The sequence below is a fragment of the Lontra canadensis genome, unplaced genomic scaffold (assembly GCF_010015895.1).
Source record: "Lontra canadensis isolate GAN:19392208 unplaced genomic scaffold, GSC_riverotter_1.0 scaffold26, whole genome shotgun sequence".
Taxonomy (NCBI): domain Eukaryota; kingdom Metazoa; phylum Chordata; class Mammalia; order Carnivora; family Mustelidae; genus Lontra; species Lontra canadensis.
This window is the reverse complement of record NW_022631020.1, coordinates 4250224-4266854: the sequence shown is the minus strand read 5'-3', so window position 1 is coordinate 4266854 and position 16631 is coordinate 4250224. Positions and strand designations below refer to the sequence as shown.

Sequence of the window (16631 nt, the reverse complement as noted above, 5' to 3'; positions counted from 1 at the left end):
CCCATCCTGCAACCCAAGATCAGCCTCTAGACTGTGGGGACATCAAAAGGAACTCAGTGCCTGGGAGGAGATGGGTGTCTTGTTTTTCTGCCTGTAAAACTGAGAGTGAGCAAGTAGCAATTGCCAAGAAACTCAAAAGAAAGTAGAAGCCTCCGTTTATCTAAGACCTTATTTTCAAAACTGAAGTCGTAATTATGTATTTCATATATATATTTGTATATACATATATGGTTATATGTGTACATTTGTATTTATGTATTATATATACATATATTCTAGTGTATGCATACTGAGTGCCAAAAAGATGGGAATTGATGTTCACAAATTAAAAAACAATAGCTTAGGGGCGCCTGGGTGGCTCAGTGGGTTAAAGCCTCTGCCTTCAGCTCAGGTCATGATCCCAGGGTCTTGGGATCAAGCTCCGCATCGGGCTCTCTGCTCGGCAGGGAGCCTGCTTCCTCCTCTCTCTCTGCCTGCCTCTCTGTCTACTTGTGATCTCTGTCTGTCAAATAAATAAATAAAATCTTAAAAAAAAAAAATAGCCTCCAACAGATGAATAATAATCTGCAAAACATTTATTTTTATTTTCCTCTTTAATACATTTTTATTTCTTGTTAACATGAGATTAAAATTATTCATTAGGATTATTATAATTAACAATGTTAAATCCTAAGCAAGACACAAATTACTATCAAAGAATTTTAAAATTAGAAGAGAATTTAAGTCACAAAGGAAACAGGCTATCAGATTTCAGTCACTTCTGAATGTTAACTTTATAACAGCATTTCTTTTGAAACAGTAATTCATAGACATACAGCTTTTCTAATTCTGAGGCTAGAAGCATGTAAAGTGATCTATTCGTTTTCTTCAAGGTTGAAGTTTTCCCCCTATCACTGAGAAATTCCACCAACTCTACAATGCTTCGTGGTATTTTCTGAGTTTATTTCCATGAGATTCAGTGTAAATACAAACTAACTTGTTTATCCTAACAGGTTTGTTCTACCTTTAAATTTCTTAAAAGGCATTCATCATTAACTGACTGTAATGTCAGGAAATGTTAGAAAATTTTATTCCTCTTCTATGAAAATTAGGAAATCGTTTCTGTTAGGAAGACATTATAAAACAGTATCTTTTAAGAGGTTGCATCTGCTATAGAAAAAAGTAGCCAAGTATAAATGATTACCCTCTATTTCTGCCTCAGATAGATCTGGCTTTAAATTAACTGCTTGGGAATACGATGAATGAAAATTCTGATGTACCAGAGAGACAAGAGAGAGGTGGTTATTTGCTTTATGGAATTATTCATATAGTTCATCTATAAAAAGTCATTTTCCCTGTTACTTTTATTTTTATTTTTATTTTTTTTAATTTATTTTATTTATTTGAGAGAGCAGGAGAGCAAGAGAGAGCATGAGTGGGAGGGGCAGAAGGAAAGGGAAAATCTCAAGCAGACTCGCAGTGTTGGGCAGAGCCAGACTCAGGGCTCCATCTCATGACCCTGAGATCATGACCTGAGCCGGAACCAGGAGTCAGGCACTCAACTGACTGAGCCATCCCGGGACCCCTCCCCTGCTGCTTTTAACATGCAATTAATTTAAACGTAACTTTTCAGAAACACACCTACCATGCACAACTATATCTTCATTTCATTATATCTCTTTTGGCTTAAAAATAGGGTTTAAAACTGTGTTCCTCAACAATCCTGAGTGTGGAGCATAAACCTTCTGGAGTGGAGTACGTTCATCAAACTTTGCCAAATTTTCCATAGGTACTGTTAAAGGCAGGAATTGAGATCTACGTGTGGCGGGGGCTAGAGACCCAAGCAGGGCTTCGGCCCATGAAGGACCCTGGGCTATCTTGACTCTCACAGCTGAGCCCACACTCAGATGTGTCCGTAGCTTTCTGAGGCTCGCTCAGACTCCAATTCGGTTCTGATTGGGATTTGTCCCTTTCTCCGGCTTTTGCTGTCTTATTTTGGAAGGATAACACTGTTTTGATGAATCTCGCCCCCTCCCCCATATGTAGAAAGCAGCTGGCTCCAAGAATCCCCTTCCCACCCAACATTCGCACACATCTATTCCAGTAGAGAGCAGCTGAAATGCGTGGACAGACAGGCTACCTTCTAGAACTTTGGACTCAGCCCTGAAGCACAGGTAGCAGATATGAGCAGATGAAATTTACCTTTAATCTCAGTAACCGCTAACTTCTCAGAAGGAGGGATCATCTTGGTAAGTCTGAGCATCTTAGTAAATAAAGATGGCTTCATTCTTTCCTCTCATGATATGATGATTACTTAATGGAACATAACCATTTAATTCTGAAATGTTATATTTTGTATGGATGGTTTGCTTTTAAATGATAAGGCTTAATTGATTAGCATTCCTAAGTAACTGTCAGAACACCGCAGCATGAGTAAAATCGGAAGTCAACTCCTAAAAATACACGCGGATAATTTTTCATCTGAGGCTACCTGGTTAAGAAATTGGTTCAGGATCAGCCAAATGAGACCTCAAAGCAATGAAACTCTACTCAGATCGTCAGGGTTCTTGCCCCACAGCCTTTTCCAGCCAGCCTTTCCTGGGAGAAGTGGTTCTATACATGTTAGGAGACTTAAAACAGTATATTAATTAACTAGAAAACTCATTTAATCATTTAATCTCTCGTCTATTTTTCACTATAGAATCAATGTTTATCTAGCTATTGAATCTCTGTTAAGAACTACAGATTCTGATAAATTCTGGAAAGTCTAATTTACAAAAGAGAACCAAACTGATCATTCATTCCTTCATTGACTCTCCATCCTCTTCGGAAAATAAGGCCTATTTTCATCTTTAAGGCTGTTTTAAAGGCTGGAAAAGAAAAGACACAGAGAGAAGAAAAGTAAGTCACTGGAAGATGATCAGGAAGGCACTTAGAAGCACGGATGTTTGTAGCTAAGCTCACGGAGACTCAGGAAGCATCTTCCGCTCCCGCCCCACTTGCCCCTTTACAAAGGAACACACTTGGGTTAAGAAAAAATGAACCATGATCTTGCCCAGGCCTCAAATTACAGTGACCTCCAAATTCAAATGAATCCCCTTTATCAGTTGCGTGCCTGTGTGTGTGTCTGTGTGTGTCTTCTCAGAACAGGAGGAGGCTTAATCAAAACGGGGACTTACTATCAGATACCACAAATCGTCAGCTCTGCCTTTGTCTGATGTCAAGATAGCCTCACACATTCCCATTTGTGTTTGTTAAACAGTAACTAAACCAGCGACTACAGCTACACATCCTCTGTCTTGAGAATGAGCACCACAGTAGGAGCAACCGTGTCAAACGTCTTCTGCTAAAGGAAGAACACTGACTAATAACGTGTTCATCGGCAGGGTCAGACCTGAGGCTGATGCCTCTCCAGGGGAAGGCGCGAGCTCTCTAGGCTTCTTCTGTGTACTTCTTGTTGCTTAAATGTGTCTCTGCTAGGGGTGTGTAGCCTTTTCGGAGTCTTCTGTACTGAAGGAAAAACAGCACCACAAAAACACCAGCCAAAGCCACCAGCGTTCCCATGACCACCAAGAGGGTTGGGGTCCAACCTGGAGTTTCTTCTGGAATTAAAGCAGAAGAGAACGGTCAACAGTTGGGATTTTCATCAGCTGAAGACTCTCAGAGACGAGAAGAATGAACCCATTTGCTTTTCACGTGCATTTTTGTTGATAGAGCAGAATGATACTGGCTAGGACAAAATTTATCTTCTACCGGCACCAACAGTTTGTCATACCCACAATTGTTTTTCTTGAGGAAATGGCATTCCACTATTTAAATACAGCTGATTGCACGTTTTAAATTTCTTGCAATACACACTTACACAGAATAAACCCTCCAAGGAAGTATATAACTACTTTTGTGAGTTAGAAACTCATTTGTTAAGGTGTACGCTAACGTAGTATCTGGGGAACTGGAAATATACAAGCCCCAGACGGAGAAATTCTGCTATTGTCTCTACCTTTTTATAAGGTGATAAATGTATAAGGCAGATCAGATTGGCTATTATAATAGGAGACATTCAATAGCAGGAGCCAATGAAATATGTACCCATTTAAAGAGTCGTGAATAAAATCTGAATCTTGCACCTGATAAATCTAGTTCTCTACTCAGATATATTTTATAAGCACTCTCCACAAAATTAATGGATTTCATTTTAATATACTTATGCTTATTTTTCATGTTCTTAAAAATTCCCTTATCCTTGGCTAGCTATTCATTTTCTTTTAATTGTTTTTAAAGATTTTATTTATTTATTTATTTGACAGAGAGAGAGATCCCAAGTAGGCAGAGCAGCAGAGAGAGAGAGTGGGGGAAGCAGGCTCCCCGCTGAGCAGAGAGCCTGATGTGGGGCTCAATCCCAGGACCCTGAGATCATGTCCTGAGCCGAAGGCAGAGGCTTAACCCACCGAGCCACCCAGGCGCCCCAATTTTATTTATTTTTTTAAGAGGGGTGGAAGAGCAGAAGCAGGGGCAGGGGCAGTGGGAGAGGGAGAAGCGGGCCTCCTGCTGAGCAGGGAGCCTGGTGCGGAACTCGATCCCAGGATCCTGAGATCATGACCTGAGCAGAAGGCAGACAATTAATGGATTGAGTCTCCCAGGCGCCCCTAGGCCAGCTGCCCTTAAACTCAGTTTCTCTGACCTGGGTTCTTATTCTTCACCCTATACTTGGCTAAATATAAAATCCTCCTTCTCGTTTTTCCTCCATTCCCCAGAAGGGCCCCCTCCTTATCCTGCAGGGATTCCTCCAAGATCATGGTAATTTTTCTCCTCTTGTGACAATCCAACATCTGTTGCCAGAACCATCTTCTTCAAACGCAGATGTTTATTCTGACATTTCTTTCTTCGGGAACCAAAGATGATTGTTCTTTTCTTTGTGGTAAAATACACGTGAAACGTGTGTTTCATCATCATAATCCTTTTTAAGTGCTCAGGTGTGGGGCCTAGTGCTTCACACACTTGAGCAACCATCACCACCACCTACCCGCCAGACTTTTTTTCATCTTGCAAATCTGAAATAAGATCTCCCCAGTGCCCCAGCTTTCCAGCCTCTCCAAACCCCATTCTACTTTCTGTCTCTATAAACTTGACGACTCTAGACACCTCATATAAGGGGAATCATACAGTTTTTGTTGTTTTGCGACTGGCTTTTTCATTTAGTGTATCTTCAAGACTCGTGCATGTTGTAGCATATGACAGGATTTCCTTCCTTTTTAAGGCTGCGTAATATTCCATTGTGCGCATATGCCACACTTTGTTTATCCATTCTGCCATCAATGGATGTTGAGTTCTTTCTTGTGTCTATTGTGAATAATACTGCTACAAACAGAGGTTTACAAATAATCTACGTGGGTACTTGCTTTCAGTTCTTTGCTGGGCCATATGGCAATCGGATGTTCAGTTTTTTGAGGAGCTGCCATATTGTTTTCCACAAAGGCTACCTACCACTCTGCATTCCCACCATCAGGGCACGAGGCCTCCAATTACCCCACAGTCTCATCAGCACTTATTGCCTGCTGTTTTGTCAGTAATAGCCATCCTAATGTGTGGAAAGCGGTGTCTCATTGTGGTTTCTGCCAGATGGCTTTCAAGGCCCTCTGTAATCAGGCTTTTCTCACAGATCTGGACTTAATTCAGGTAATCTTCTACCCAAGCCTTCCTCTCCAGCCAGGCTTCTTCGGCAGTCCCCTATACAGACTATACCCTTCACAGCGCTGAAAGCCCTGCTCTCCTTCAATCTAAAATGCTCCCTTCTTTCCACCTCCTCTACAGAAGATCCACCATCTCTTTGAATCAGACTCAAGACCCATCCCTTTCTGGAAGCCTTTCCCAAATGCCCCACTCCATTCTTCAACCTTCTGCTGTAGTTAGGTCTCCCCCAGACAAGACTGTCGGTTTCTGTGGCAGACCAACACGTGAAACGTGAATTTGTGTCTCCTGAAGAGTTAACACATTCTGGGCGTATTCAGACTCTCAGTCTATACCTGTTAATTGGCTGGTGTCAGAGGAATGGACGTAGGGGCAAATGCTCATCCCAAACCTTGTGATTGTTGCTATGTTTGATTCCAGAGAAAAGAGAATGAAGTTTCAAAAGATATCGCAGCTGTCCTGAGAAAGGCAACTTCAAATCAGTAAGGAAAACAAGCAAAGTTGCAGGACTAGAAGGAAAAGCAAGGGACAGATTCCAGGGCTTGGAAGACTCTGAAGTCAGAGAGAGAGGGAGAGATGTGAGCTCACAAGTCATTACGATTACACCACAGACAGAGATTTAGGGAAGATGGAAGAGACACATGGGGTAAACTCACCAGCAGATGGGCTGTGTGTTTTTCTGAGTTCTGAACAAAATAAGATATTTGTTGATTGTTTTACCTTTTCTTTCTCAACCTGTCCTAAGATTGTTTAAGTGACCCATGGAGCTATATTAGGGCCTGGGCAAATAGAAAAATATGTGCCCATATATATACTTACCAAAATATCCTCCCACATTTTCAACTAAATGGAAAAAGCTACTAAAAAGTCTACAATGTAAAAGCAAGATTTAAAGAACTTTAATTAAGGACACATATGCGTGCAGCCCCATGTAGCCCGAATTGTTGGCAGGCTAACACCAACCTCATAAAGCAACCCAGCAGGGCTGGCATGGGCTAACTGGAAATAATTGGTCTCATTACAAAATAATGTAGGGGTGAACAAACAATGATCACAACAGCCTGTTTTTATTTAAAATGTTGATATTGCATTCATCTTTTTTGCATTTATTTTGATTTTTTAAAAAAATTACATTACATTATTTATCTCAATTACTGAGTTTTTTGGTCTCCCCTTGAACTTCATGCTCACAGTAAGTGCTTTATTTTCTTCACAATAAACCAAGTCCTTCCTTCAAGTAACGATTCTCCAAGTCCTGATAAACTCCATCCACATGTGGCTAGTGCATTTTGATTTGGTTGGCTAGACATTTCAAACCATAGCCAGGTTTTTAATAATTCAGATTATTTTCATATATTTATTATATGCTATTATTTATTAATTCAATCATCAAACCAGTCCCTTTTCTGACGTTTAGCTGGTAGTGCAAGGGCTCATTTTGCTTAATATAACTGTTTTAGAAAATTGCTCGTAAAATTAACTAGACCTGCGTACTTGAATTTAAGGTCCTGGTTTGCATTTTTGAAAAGAAAGAAAGGTCCTTCAGCAGATAAATGAATTATCCCCTTAGAAGTTGTATGTGTTACCTGGCAGATTGATAGCATAGCTGTAGCCAAGCTGGTCCGCAGTTAAAAAGAATTCCTCATTAGTCACTGGAGGGAAGAAAGGAACCATGTGATACATCCGATTGTGACCGATCGGCGCCAGCTCCTGAGGCCACGCGTCCACAGAAGGATTGGACCTTTTCATCCACGCATCAAAAATGGCGTCGGTAAAGGAATGGAGCACCTGCAAGAAAATTGAACATTCATTGGACATTGATCTGTCTGTCCCAATCAGGTCAACCCGACTGAAGTTTCTCCAGAGTGGAATGCGGTTCTTCTGCACATAAGGACTTCTCCATACCCAACCGTATCTTCGTGACATAAGCACTGAAAGTTTTAGTTAACATTTTTTCAAGGCTTCATGCCGTCCCTCCAAACAGGATCATCAACCGCTTTGTCAAGTGAATAAATGAAATTTCACTTGCAGATTTAACACTGGTTTGAGAACATTAGATGCCTTCAACACATGAGTGTTAATTATTAGGTTGGGGAGAAAGGCAAGTATGATAAGATAGATATCTTTGGTTTTGTGCTTAACAGAAGAGAAAGAAGAGGCTGTGTTTAACAGTATTGTGTTTAACAGTATTGAAACACAAATGGATAGGGGAGGAAGGAAGGGAAGAAGGAAGGAAGGAAGGGAAGAAGGAAGGAAGGAAGGAAGGAAGGAAGGAAGGAAGGGAAGAAATCTCCAAAATGGCTTTTCAAATTTTTCTCAGTAGGATGGCTCTTTTAGGGACTCATTTTATAACACTTTCATTTAAATTTTCGGTCTTACGCCAGCAAAAGAAAGTCTAAAAAATGCTGTGATGTGCATAGTGCTCATTTTTATTTTCTCAATGAAGCTAATTAAAGTCCTTCTCAAATACAGCAATTATTATGTTTTAAAATATTAACAGCAAAATTTCCACATTTATAGCCCCAATTTTGCAATACGACATAAATGTGAGAGTTCAGCCCAACATTCATGCTGGGTTCCTCTTTTATCCCTAGACTTTAAGTTCAAGGACCGAGGGGCACTGTTCCCTTCTCTTCCCCTGGGTCCCAAGTGTTGTCATTCTGGAGCCTGTCACATGGGGGTAGAGAGGTATTTATTCCAATAAAAAATGTTTCTCAAACGAATTCATTCACCCTATCACCACTATTCCTTGTACTCCAGTTAGAGCCTTGGTCAAATTATACCATGACTTGTTACTTATTTTTTTTAGTTTCCTTCTATAACTTGTTACATATTTATCTATTTTCCTTAACAACACCCCTAACTCCTAAAGGTCAGAGATGGGGTCTTTTCACCTTGGAAGCATCAGCTTAGCATGCAACCTGGGCAGAGTCGATGTCTAATAAGGACTTGTTGCCTGAAGACAGTGCCACGCAAAGTAGTTTTGTCTTTTGTACAATTCAACAAAAGAGGCCCCTTTCTATCTGCTGTTGTTTCCTCACCTTAAAATTTGATTTCTTGTGTTTTCTGGTGTCTATCAAGGACCAATGCAATGGTCCTCGTCCTGAAGCATTTTCCCTAATTTCTCTCAGCCTAAATTCATAGCTCTTTGCACTTCTCAAACCCTTTAAGGGCATTGCTCTTCTGGCTTATGTAGCTGTTGTTTATTTATTAGATAATATCTATTTTCAAATCTTACCCAAGGTTCCTTGTAGTTAGTTACCCCTATCAGGCAACAGCGAGAACGTTCTACCTATATTGTCTCACATGGCTACATATAGCATAGTTAAAGGAACTGAGTGATTTACTCAAGGAATTTCTTCCCAAATGGATTTTTACAGTTCATGGCAGAGATAATCATCTTAAAACAAAAACATCAAATTTTAAGACCTGGGCTTTTGCAGACATTAAAGATTTTTTTCTTAATTCTAAAATTTTAGCTTTGACTAACAAAATTGAAACTCCAAAGAAATAGAGGTGTAATGCTTATTGCCTAAGCAACAGCCTTGGAAGATGCATGATAATGTAAATGATCAATGTTTCCTATAAGGAGAGCTTAGAAAAAGGGATCCCAGCCCTGGAAAAAGAACTGAGTTGTTAGTTGCTGGTGTAAGTCACCGAAAAGGTATCTCGTGTCCAGAATCCCGGGAACTCCAGAGAAGGTTAGAAGGCTCCCAGACAACAAAGTTGTGTTTCATCCTCCAACTAAAGCCTGAGGAGCCTGCCAGTTTCAAACAGAACTTTTGCCAGAAGCACAGAGCCCAAGCAATAGAGGCTGAGTGCCTAAGGAGAGTATGAACTATGTGTTGCTTACCAAATATCCACTCTCCTTTCTCTGTAACTTCCTTTGTATTTTGAGTGAAGGAATGTATCAAATTATCCCTGAGATTGAATTAGGAGTCACTGGGTGGGATTCCTAAGAAAGCTCTTTAAAGGTGGTGATCTCAACTTAAAAGTGGTCCTTTTTCCCTTTCCATTTTTCCTAGCTGTTTCCTGGAACATGGGTGTGATGGCTGGAGTTGCAGCAGCCATTTTAATTGCTAACTAACAAAGTTAGGAAAAGAAGGCACTCACCAAGGTTAGTAGAGCAAAAACACAGAAGGGTCTGTGATGACTCTCTGTGGTGACTCTGGATGGCCTGCCACTGGGGATCTTTTACATTAAGAGAAAAATAAACCTCTCTTTTATGAGGGGAAGCTTCTATAACAGGTTTTCTGTACTAAGCAGCGGAACCAAATCTTAAGGAATACACAGAAAACGTATCTAGGGTGTTCCAGAGTGTATTTTCCAAAGAAGGTCACACAGTATCTCCTGAGCATTTAGGGACTGTGTGAGTTCAAGTCAGAGATCAAATTGTGATTAGAAAAAGCGACAAGGGACATTCAGGACACAGAAAGATCCAGATTCAGTGCAGCAAGAGGCAAATAACTTTTGGAAAATATCAGAATTCACCCAGTGCAACGTGTAAATAAGTAAGGAGGGGACAAGACTCTGCAACAATTCATAATTTGGAGAGATAAAAGAAGAGGGAAAAATAATAAGGAGAGATTATAGGTCTCCAAAGGGCTATAAAACATTATACAATAAATGCTCTAGTAGGAACCATGTACAGAACACCCAATTTATAGAATGTAGTAAAAGAGGCAAGTGTGTGCCAAGAAGATGCAAAGAATGCAATAAACAAAATGCTGCAGGCAATAACGTCTCCACAGCCATAAAGAGAAGTGGTGCAGCCTGCAGAATAGTTATTTTTGTTAGAGTTGTGAACATTGCTCAGAAACAAGATACCTTGAATTGCTCTTGAAAAACTAACAGTATCTTTGTTTGACATGAGTCAAACATGAGCTCAGTTAATGTCTCTGTAATGGCTAAACGTAATGGGAGTGTAATAAATAAAAGCACAAGTAAAATAACAGAATACTGTGGTTGCCTTATATCTGCTATAGAGATACATAGTTGTATTTGGGCATTAAAAATTGAGTGCTTCGGAAATGAGGTTACAAATTTTGTTTCACAAGCCCATTCTCTCTTGCTCCAACTGCATAAGGAAAGGTACAGGAAGAAAAAAACTTCCACCTTGGAGGCAGTATCGAAGAAGATATGGTTCTATGGGCTTTCAAGGTAAAGTTTCTCTAATGCAACCCTTGCAGAAAAAAGCAATCAATCAATGGCTTTCGTGCTTGCAGGCATAAAGAAACTTGAATAAAATACAAGGAAATCATGCATATCTTTTTCGGGATCCCTAGAGAATAAAGTTACTATCAAACTTAACTTTAACTTAGATGTCTGCACAATCAGATTCCTGCCATAATGACCACAGACACCAGTACATCACCAAAGACCAGTGCACTGTGGTTTTCACCACTTGAATTCATGTGTTCTTACCCGGAAGACATCATTCATGGTCAGAGAGAGTCTTAATATGATAATGTTCTGCCGCTCTGAAAACTCATATGTGACCACTTGGAAATCACATAATACACACCCAGTCGCATAGGGAAGGTCCATTTAAAACTAAGGTTAGGGGCACCTGGGTAGGTCAGTCGTTTAAGTGTCTGCCTTCAGCTCAGATCATGATCCCAGAGTCATGGGATTGAGCCTGGGATCAAGACCCACCACAGCAGCGGGTTCCCTGCCTAGCAAGGGACCTGCTTCTCCCTCCCCCTCTACCTCTCCCCGCCCTGCTCATGCTGTCTCTCAAATAAATAAAAAAAATATTTTTTAAAAGAAAATTAAAAAAAAGTAAAAGCACCCTTTCTACATAAATTTATATAAAAGCATTGTATACAAAATATACAAAAGTATACATTAAATATATGCAATGCATTGTATGTAAGATATATTAGCATGTATATAAAAAGAAATATCAGTTATGTATGGTGGCAGACAGTAACCTGACTAATTATGATGACTGTTTTTGCAATATATACAAATATTGAATCAGTATGCTATACACCTGAAACTAACTTAATTTTACAGGTCGGTTATATCTCAATCTAAAAAAGAAATATCAGTTGAGTCCATGCAGAAGAAAGCTTATACTTTAAGGATTAAACTTTGAACACCTGAAAACAGAGGAGTACAAGAGATTCTGTTATTAGTATGGCGGCTTTAAAAGAACTCACCGGGTCAGCATATGTCATAAGCAGGTGAGAGAGAGAGAACCAGGGGGATGTCAGAAGAGATTCTAGATAAGAACTGAGATACTGCCAGTCCATTCATGTCTAAGGAATCACCAAAATTCTAGGAGGAAGGAACCCAAATCAATGTGATAGCCACTTTAGATTTGCATATAAATGTGGTCTGCCTTTATACTACTTAATTTCATCAGTGACAAAGAGTATGAAGTTCATCTCTTAGCATAGGTTTAGTTCTTCTCAGTAGAGCATGGGTCTATCTTCACAAAGCTTAGAGTTGGAAAGAATTTCTTCAGGGGCCATTTAGCCCAGGCCAAGTTAAAAAAACAAACTATCCCCTAGACCAAGAGTATAGAAATCTTGCCACCCTGGGACTCTCTGCCCAAGCAGTGGCCACCCACCATCTCCAATACCTCAGCTCTTTTAAAACTCACCGAAGTGTCACACTCCTTAGGAATTATTAACTTTATCTCAGTTGTTTAAAAATAAATAAATAAATGTAGCATTTATTCCACCTTTCGGAGGCAGTTTGGCAGTATCTACAGACATTTCAAATGTATTTATTTCATCTTTGAGCTGGTAATTCTCTTCTCTTGATTTACTCTACATGGTCATGCATTTAAGCACTGTCTGCCATGCAAGAGATTAGAAACCACCTACATGCCCGTCAAAACTGGTTAAAATTTCAGGATAAAGCCACACTATAGAATACCATATACCCATAAAAAAGGGATGAGAATGGCCTTCATGAACTGATATGGAATTATTTAGAAAAAGTAAAAAAAACAATTAAAAATAATGAAGTCACAGACTTCTGTAGTCTAAAGTATGCTGCCATTCAGATAACATATTTGTTTGTATATTTATAAAATGAACCTGGAAGACCAGGGGGAAATGATAATAACTAGCTGGGAGGTGGTAGTGATACAGAGACTTCAGTTTATGCCTTTTATATTTGAACTCCTTATTGCATTATCTATTTTTAAATTTTGAAAAAATATTTAGGAAACTATGTAACAACCTAAAAAGTGTGCATTCTAGGTACAACTGTATAAACATAGAATATGAGAGGAAATAAGCAGAAGGTTCAGATGGAATTACAATTAAAATCTTTTTGCCAATATTTCTGTAACTCTAAATCATTAAAAAAAATTTAACTATTAAAAATGAAAAATTAACATAAAATAAGGTTAATTTAAATACTCAAGGTATTAGCCTAATTACACTTCTTCTTTTTTTCTTAAAATTTATTTATTTTGGTGGGGTGGGGGATTAGAGGGACAGAGAAAAATCTCCAGCAGATTCCCCGCTGAGCGAGAAGCCTGATGCAGGGACTGATCTCACAACTCTGAGATCATGACCTCAGCAGAAATCAAGAGTTGGATACTTAACTGACTGATATGCTTTTTCTTTTGTAAGAAAGATAAATAAAATGGATCCATTTTTAAGTGCTTCACTCTTTGGGGGAGAGAAGCAATGTCCTATATTCTTCTTTTGGGATTTTTTTAACTAAACTCATACCAATTCACAAGTATTTTATACTTGTTATTATGACCTATTAATTTTACTAATTTTATTATAGCCTAGAACAGTAGAGTCAGAAGGGAATTAACTTCATGTAGTCCCATTAGTCTTGTTTTTAGAAACTCACTTTTTCTTTTCTTGTTTTTTCCCCCTAAATTTATGGAGCTATCTTACCCAACTATTAGTCGTTGTTAAGAAATACAAATGATGGTAACACTGTATATACACCTCATTCCATGTAGAATTTCAGTGTATAAGGTGACAAAAACATGAGCTATGCAGTGAGTATTAGTTATACAACCTATGAATCTCCCAGTCACTTAGGAATTGAAAGAATGAGAACTTGCCAAATGTACCTTTCTAAAAGGAAAACATCCAAATACAGCCCTAAGAATAGTTGCTTTGAAATTGAAAGGAAAATATTTATCTCTAACATAATTTCTTTCTCAGCAGTTAACTCAACTGTTTCTCACTTTAGACTGTATTAGTTTCCTTTGTTTTTCCCCTAGATTATGCCTAAATTCAATACTGAAGACAGCACTACTTAGCATTTCCGTGACCTAATCGTATCTTCCGTGATGAATGTGTGCATATCCTTTAATTATCTTATGAATTATTAGAACTTCAGAGATTGGTTTCAGAGTTTTTCCTGTACTTTGACATTATATCTTTTACTCATTATTGTGATCAGATACAACTTTGTACCTCTCTTGCTTGAAGAGATTTCAGGAAAATAATTTTAATAAATGTTGTATGCAATATATTTGCGTAAATTGCCTTGTGAACTTGAAATTCCAGGAGCTATCACACTTTTAAATGAAATACTGTAACCTGGATCTCAATATGGGCAAAAATTATTTAAGCTAGAATTGGCTTCAACGTGAAACTCTGTGTAAATAGCCTTAAGTGTGAGTTCTGGAACTAGTACCAAAACACTTCATGCCTTTAAAAAAAAAAAAGAAAAAAAAAGGCTGTGGCTTTTTGTCTATTTATTTGCATATGACAACTTATACCAAAGAAGAACAAAGTTTTAAATATTAAAGGTATTAAAAGTAATGAAGGCAAGGATGATCAAATATCTAGTATTTTGAACTACATGAAAGTCACACCCATAAAGTCATAATGTGAGCTCTCCTAGAGCAGGAAGAGAAACATGACTGATAGAGAAAAAAATACTGCAGAGAAGGGACATTAATTCCTTAGAGCAGGATTTGGCAAACTAAAGCCTGTGGACCATAGCTCACCACCTGTTTTTTATTTCTCTCTCTCAGAGAGAGCAAGAGAGTGACTGTGTGAGAGAGCATGGTGGGGGTGGTGAGAGAGGGAGAGGGAGACAATCCCAAGCAGACTCCACACTCTACTTGGAACCCAGTTCATGGTTCAGTCTCACAACCCTGAGATCATGACCTGAGCCAAAAATCAAGAGTCAGACACTTAACCAACTGAGCCACCCAGGCGGCCCTACCACCGTTTTTTTAAATAAAGTTTCATTAGAACACAACATTCACCCATTCATGTCTTGTCTATGGCTGCTTTCATGCCACAGTGGCAAGGTTGAGTTATTGCAACAGAGATCATTTGGCCTCTAAAATACGCTCTATCTGGTCATTCACAGAAAACTGTTGCCAAGCCCTACACACAAAATGGGCATCTTCCAAAGACAGAGAGATAAGATGTAACAGTCCTTGAAACTTAGGGTGTTGAAAAGCAAGTCACTAGCATCACCCTTATTTCCTATAGTAGGAGAGAAAGGTTGTGTGGAGGCATATAATCCTGATTTTTCCAGAAAATTCTGCTGTCCTACTCATAATATTTTGGGGTACTGGTAAAGGAGTACTTAACATTTTTTCTCATGAATATGATCTGTGTGTATAAACTTGATAGTTGAAAATGTATGTTTTACAAAAGCTTATTTAGAGAGATATAGATAAGTAGACATAAAGGTAGATGGCAGAGAAGGGAGACACAAGTACTATTTGGCATAAGCTAATGGCTGAGATAATAGCCAGAAAAATGGTGTGAAATATCAAGTTAGAAACAATAAAGAGGGCAAGCATCCGACAGAAGAACTAAGATGGCTGTGGAGATCTTGCAGGTAAGCAAGCCCCCATCTTGCTGGAGGCTGGGATCAAGAGTCCACATTTCTGATGACTCCATGTTTTGTTACACAAATCTGAGGGAAGAAACACTTTTTAGAAAAAAGGAATAGCTCATCTCCTGCCTTATCTATGGATTCCCCATAGCTCACTCTGGCCAGGCATTCATCTATCTGGGAATCCAGAAAACTCCCCAGACCTTCACACCACCAGGCAAGCTCAGAGCATTGTGAGCTATACCTTTACCCTCCCTCTTCATATCTCCTTTTTGTGTACACTGGGTGGAGTAAAAAGTAATAAATCCCCTTTGAAATACCTCAGGATTTCTTGTCGGTAAAATTGCCTTAGGGCACAACTGTCTGTTATGGAGAACAAGATAAGAAAACTTAATTAAGGTTTGGAAATTCAAAGCCAACATATAGTTTTCTGATTCTTTCCCAGCAACTACCATAAAACACATTGTTGTCTTATGATACCTTTTGTATTGTACTTGGCAGTTTCTAAAGCAGCTTCATATTATTCTAATCTATTTAGTGTTGCATTAATGAGCACACCATTCTCCTCCAACACCCGATCAAGATCTGTGACCTGCACTTTGCAGAGCAGGAAACAGAGGCTTCACACAGTTCAATGAGACCCCCAAGCCTGCACAATTCAGGACTAAATTAAGAAGTTATTTGACAGTGTTCTTTTGACTATGCCATGTGGCCTCCCAAAGAGACCAGAAGAACAAACTGCTATAAACTGATGGTATGGACTGAATTATGGTCCCCTCAAACTCATATGTTGAAACCCTAACCCCCAACATGACAGTATTCAGAGATTTTAGATACCAAAAGAGGTAATTAGGGTTAAATAAGGTCATATGTGTGGGGCCCTGAAATAATAGGACTAGTACTTTTATAAGAAGAAACCCCAAAGAGCTCATTGCCTCTCTCTCCACTATGTAAGGACACACCACCAAGAAGGCAGTGGTCTGTAGGCCAGGAAAAGAGTTTTCCCCAGGAACCACTGTCACTCAGCACCTTGATCTTGGACTTCCAGCCTCCAGAACTGTAAGATATAAATTTCTGTTGTTTAACAGTCTATCTTATTTTTGTTATAGCAACCTGAGTAGACTAAGATACACTACTAAAATAAAGATTCAGGTGAAGAAAATTCTGCAAAA

At 39.0% G+C, this 16631-nt stretch overlaps 1 protein-coding gene across 2 annotated transcripts in view; it reads right to left on the bottom strand.

The window, feature by feature from the left end:
• Positions 1-3384: 3384 nt before the first annotated feature.
• The window catches only part of DCT (dopachrome tautomerase), a 30544-nt gene continuing 17297 nt past the window's right edge, over positions 3385-16631 (bottom strand). For both annotated transcript variants that reach the window (XM_032864261.1, XM_032864262.1), the window contains 2 exons: positions 7254-7455; positions 3385-3584 (listed from right to left, as the gene is read on the bottom strand). In XM_032864261.1, coding sequence (XP_032720152.1) covers positions 3412-3584; positions 7254-7455 — 375 coding nt within the window. In that variant the 3' untranslated portion in view covers positions 3385-3411. The remainder of the gene's footprint in view (positions 3585-7253; positions 7456-16631) is intronic.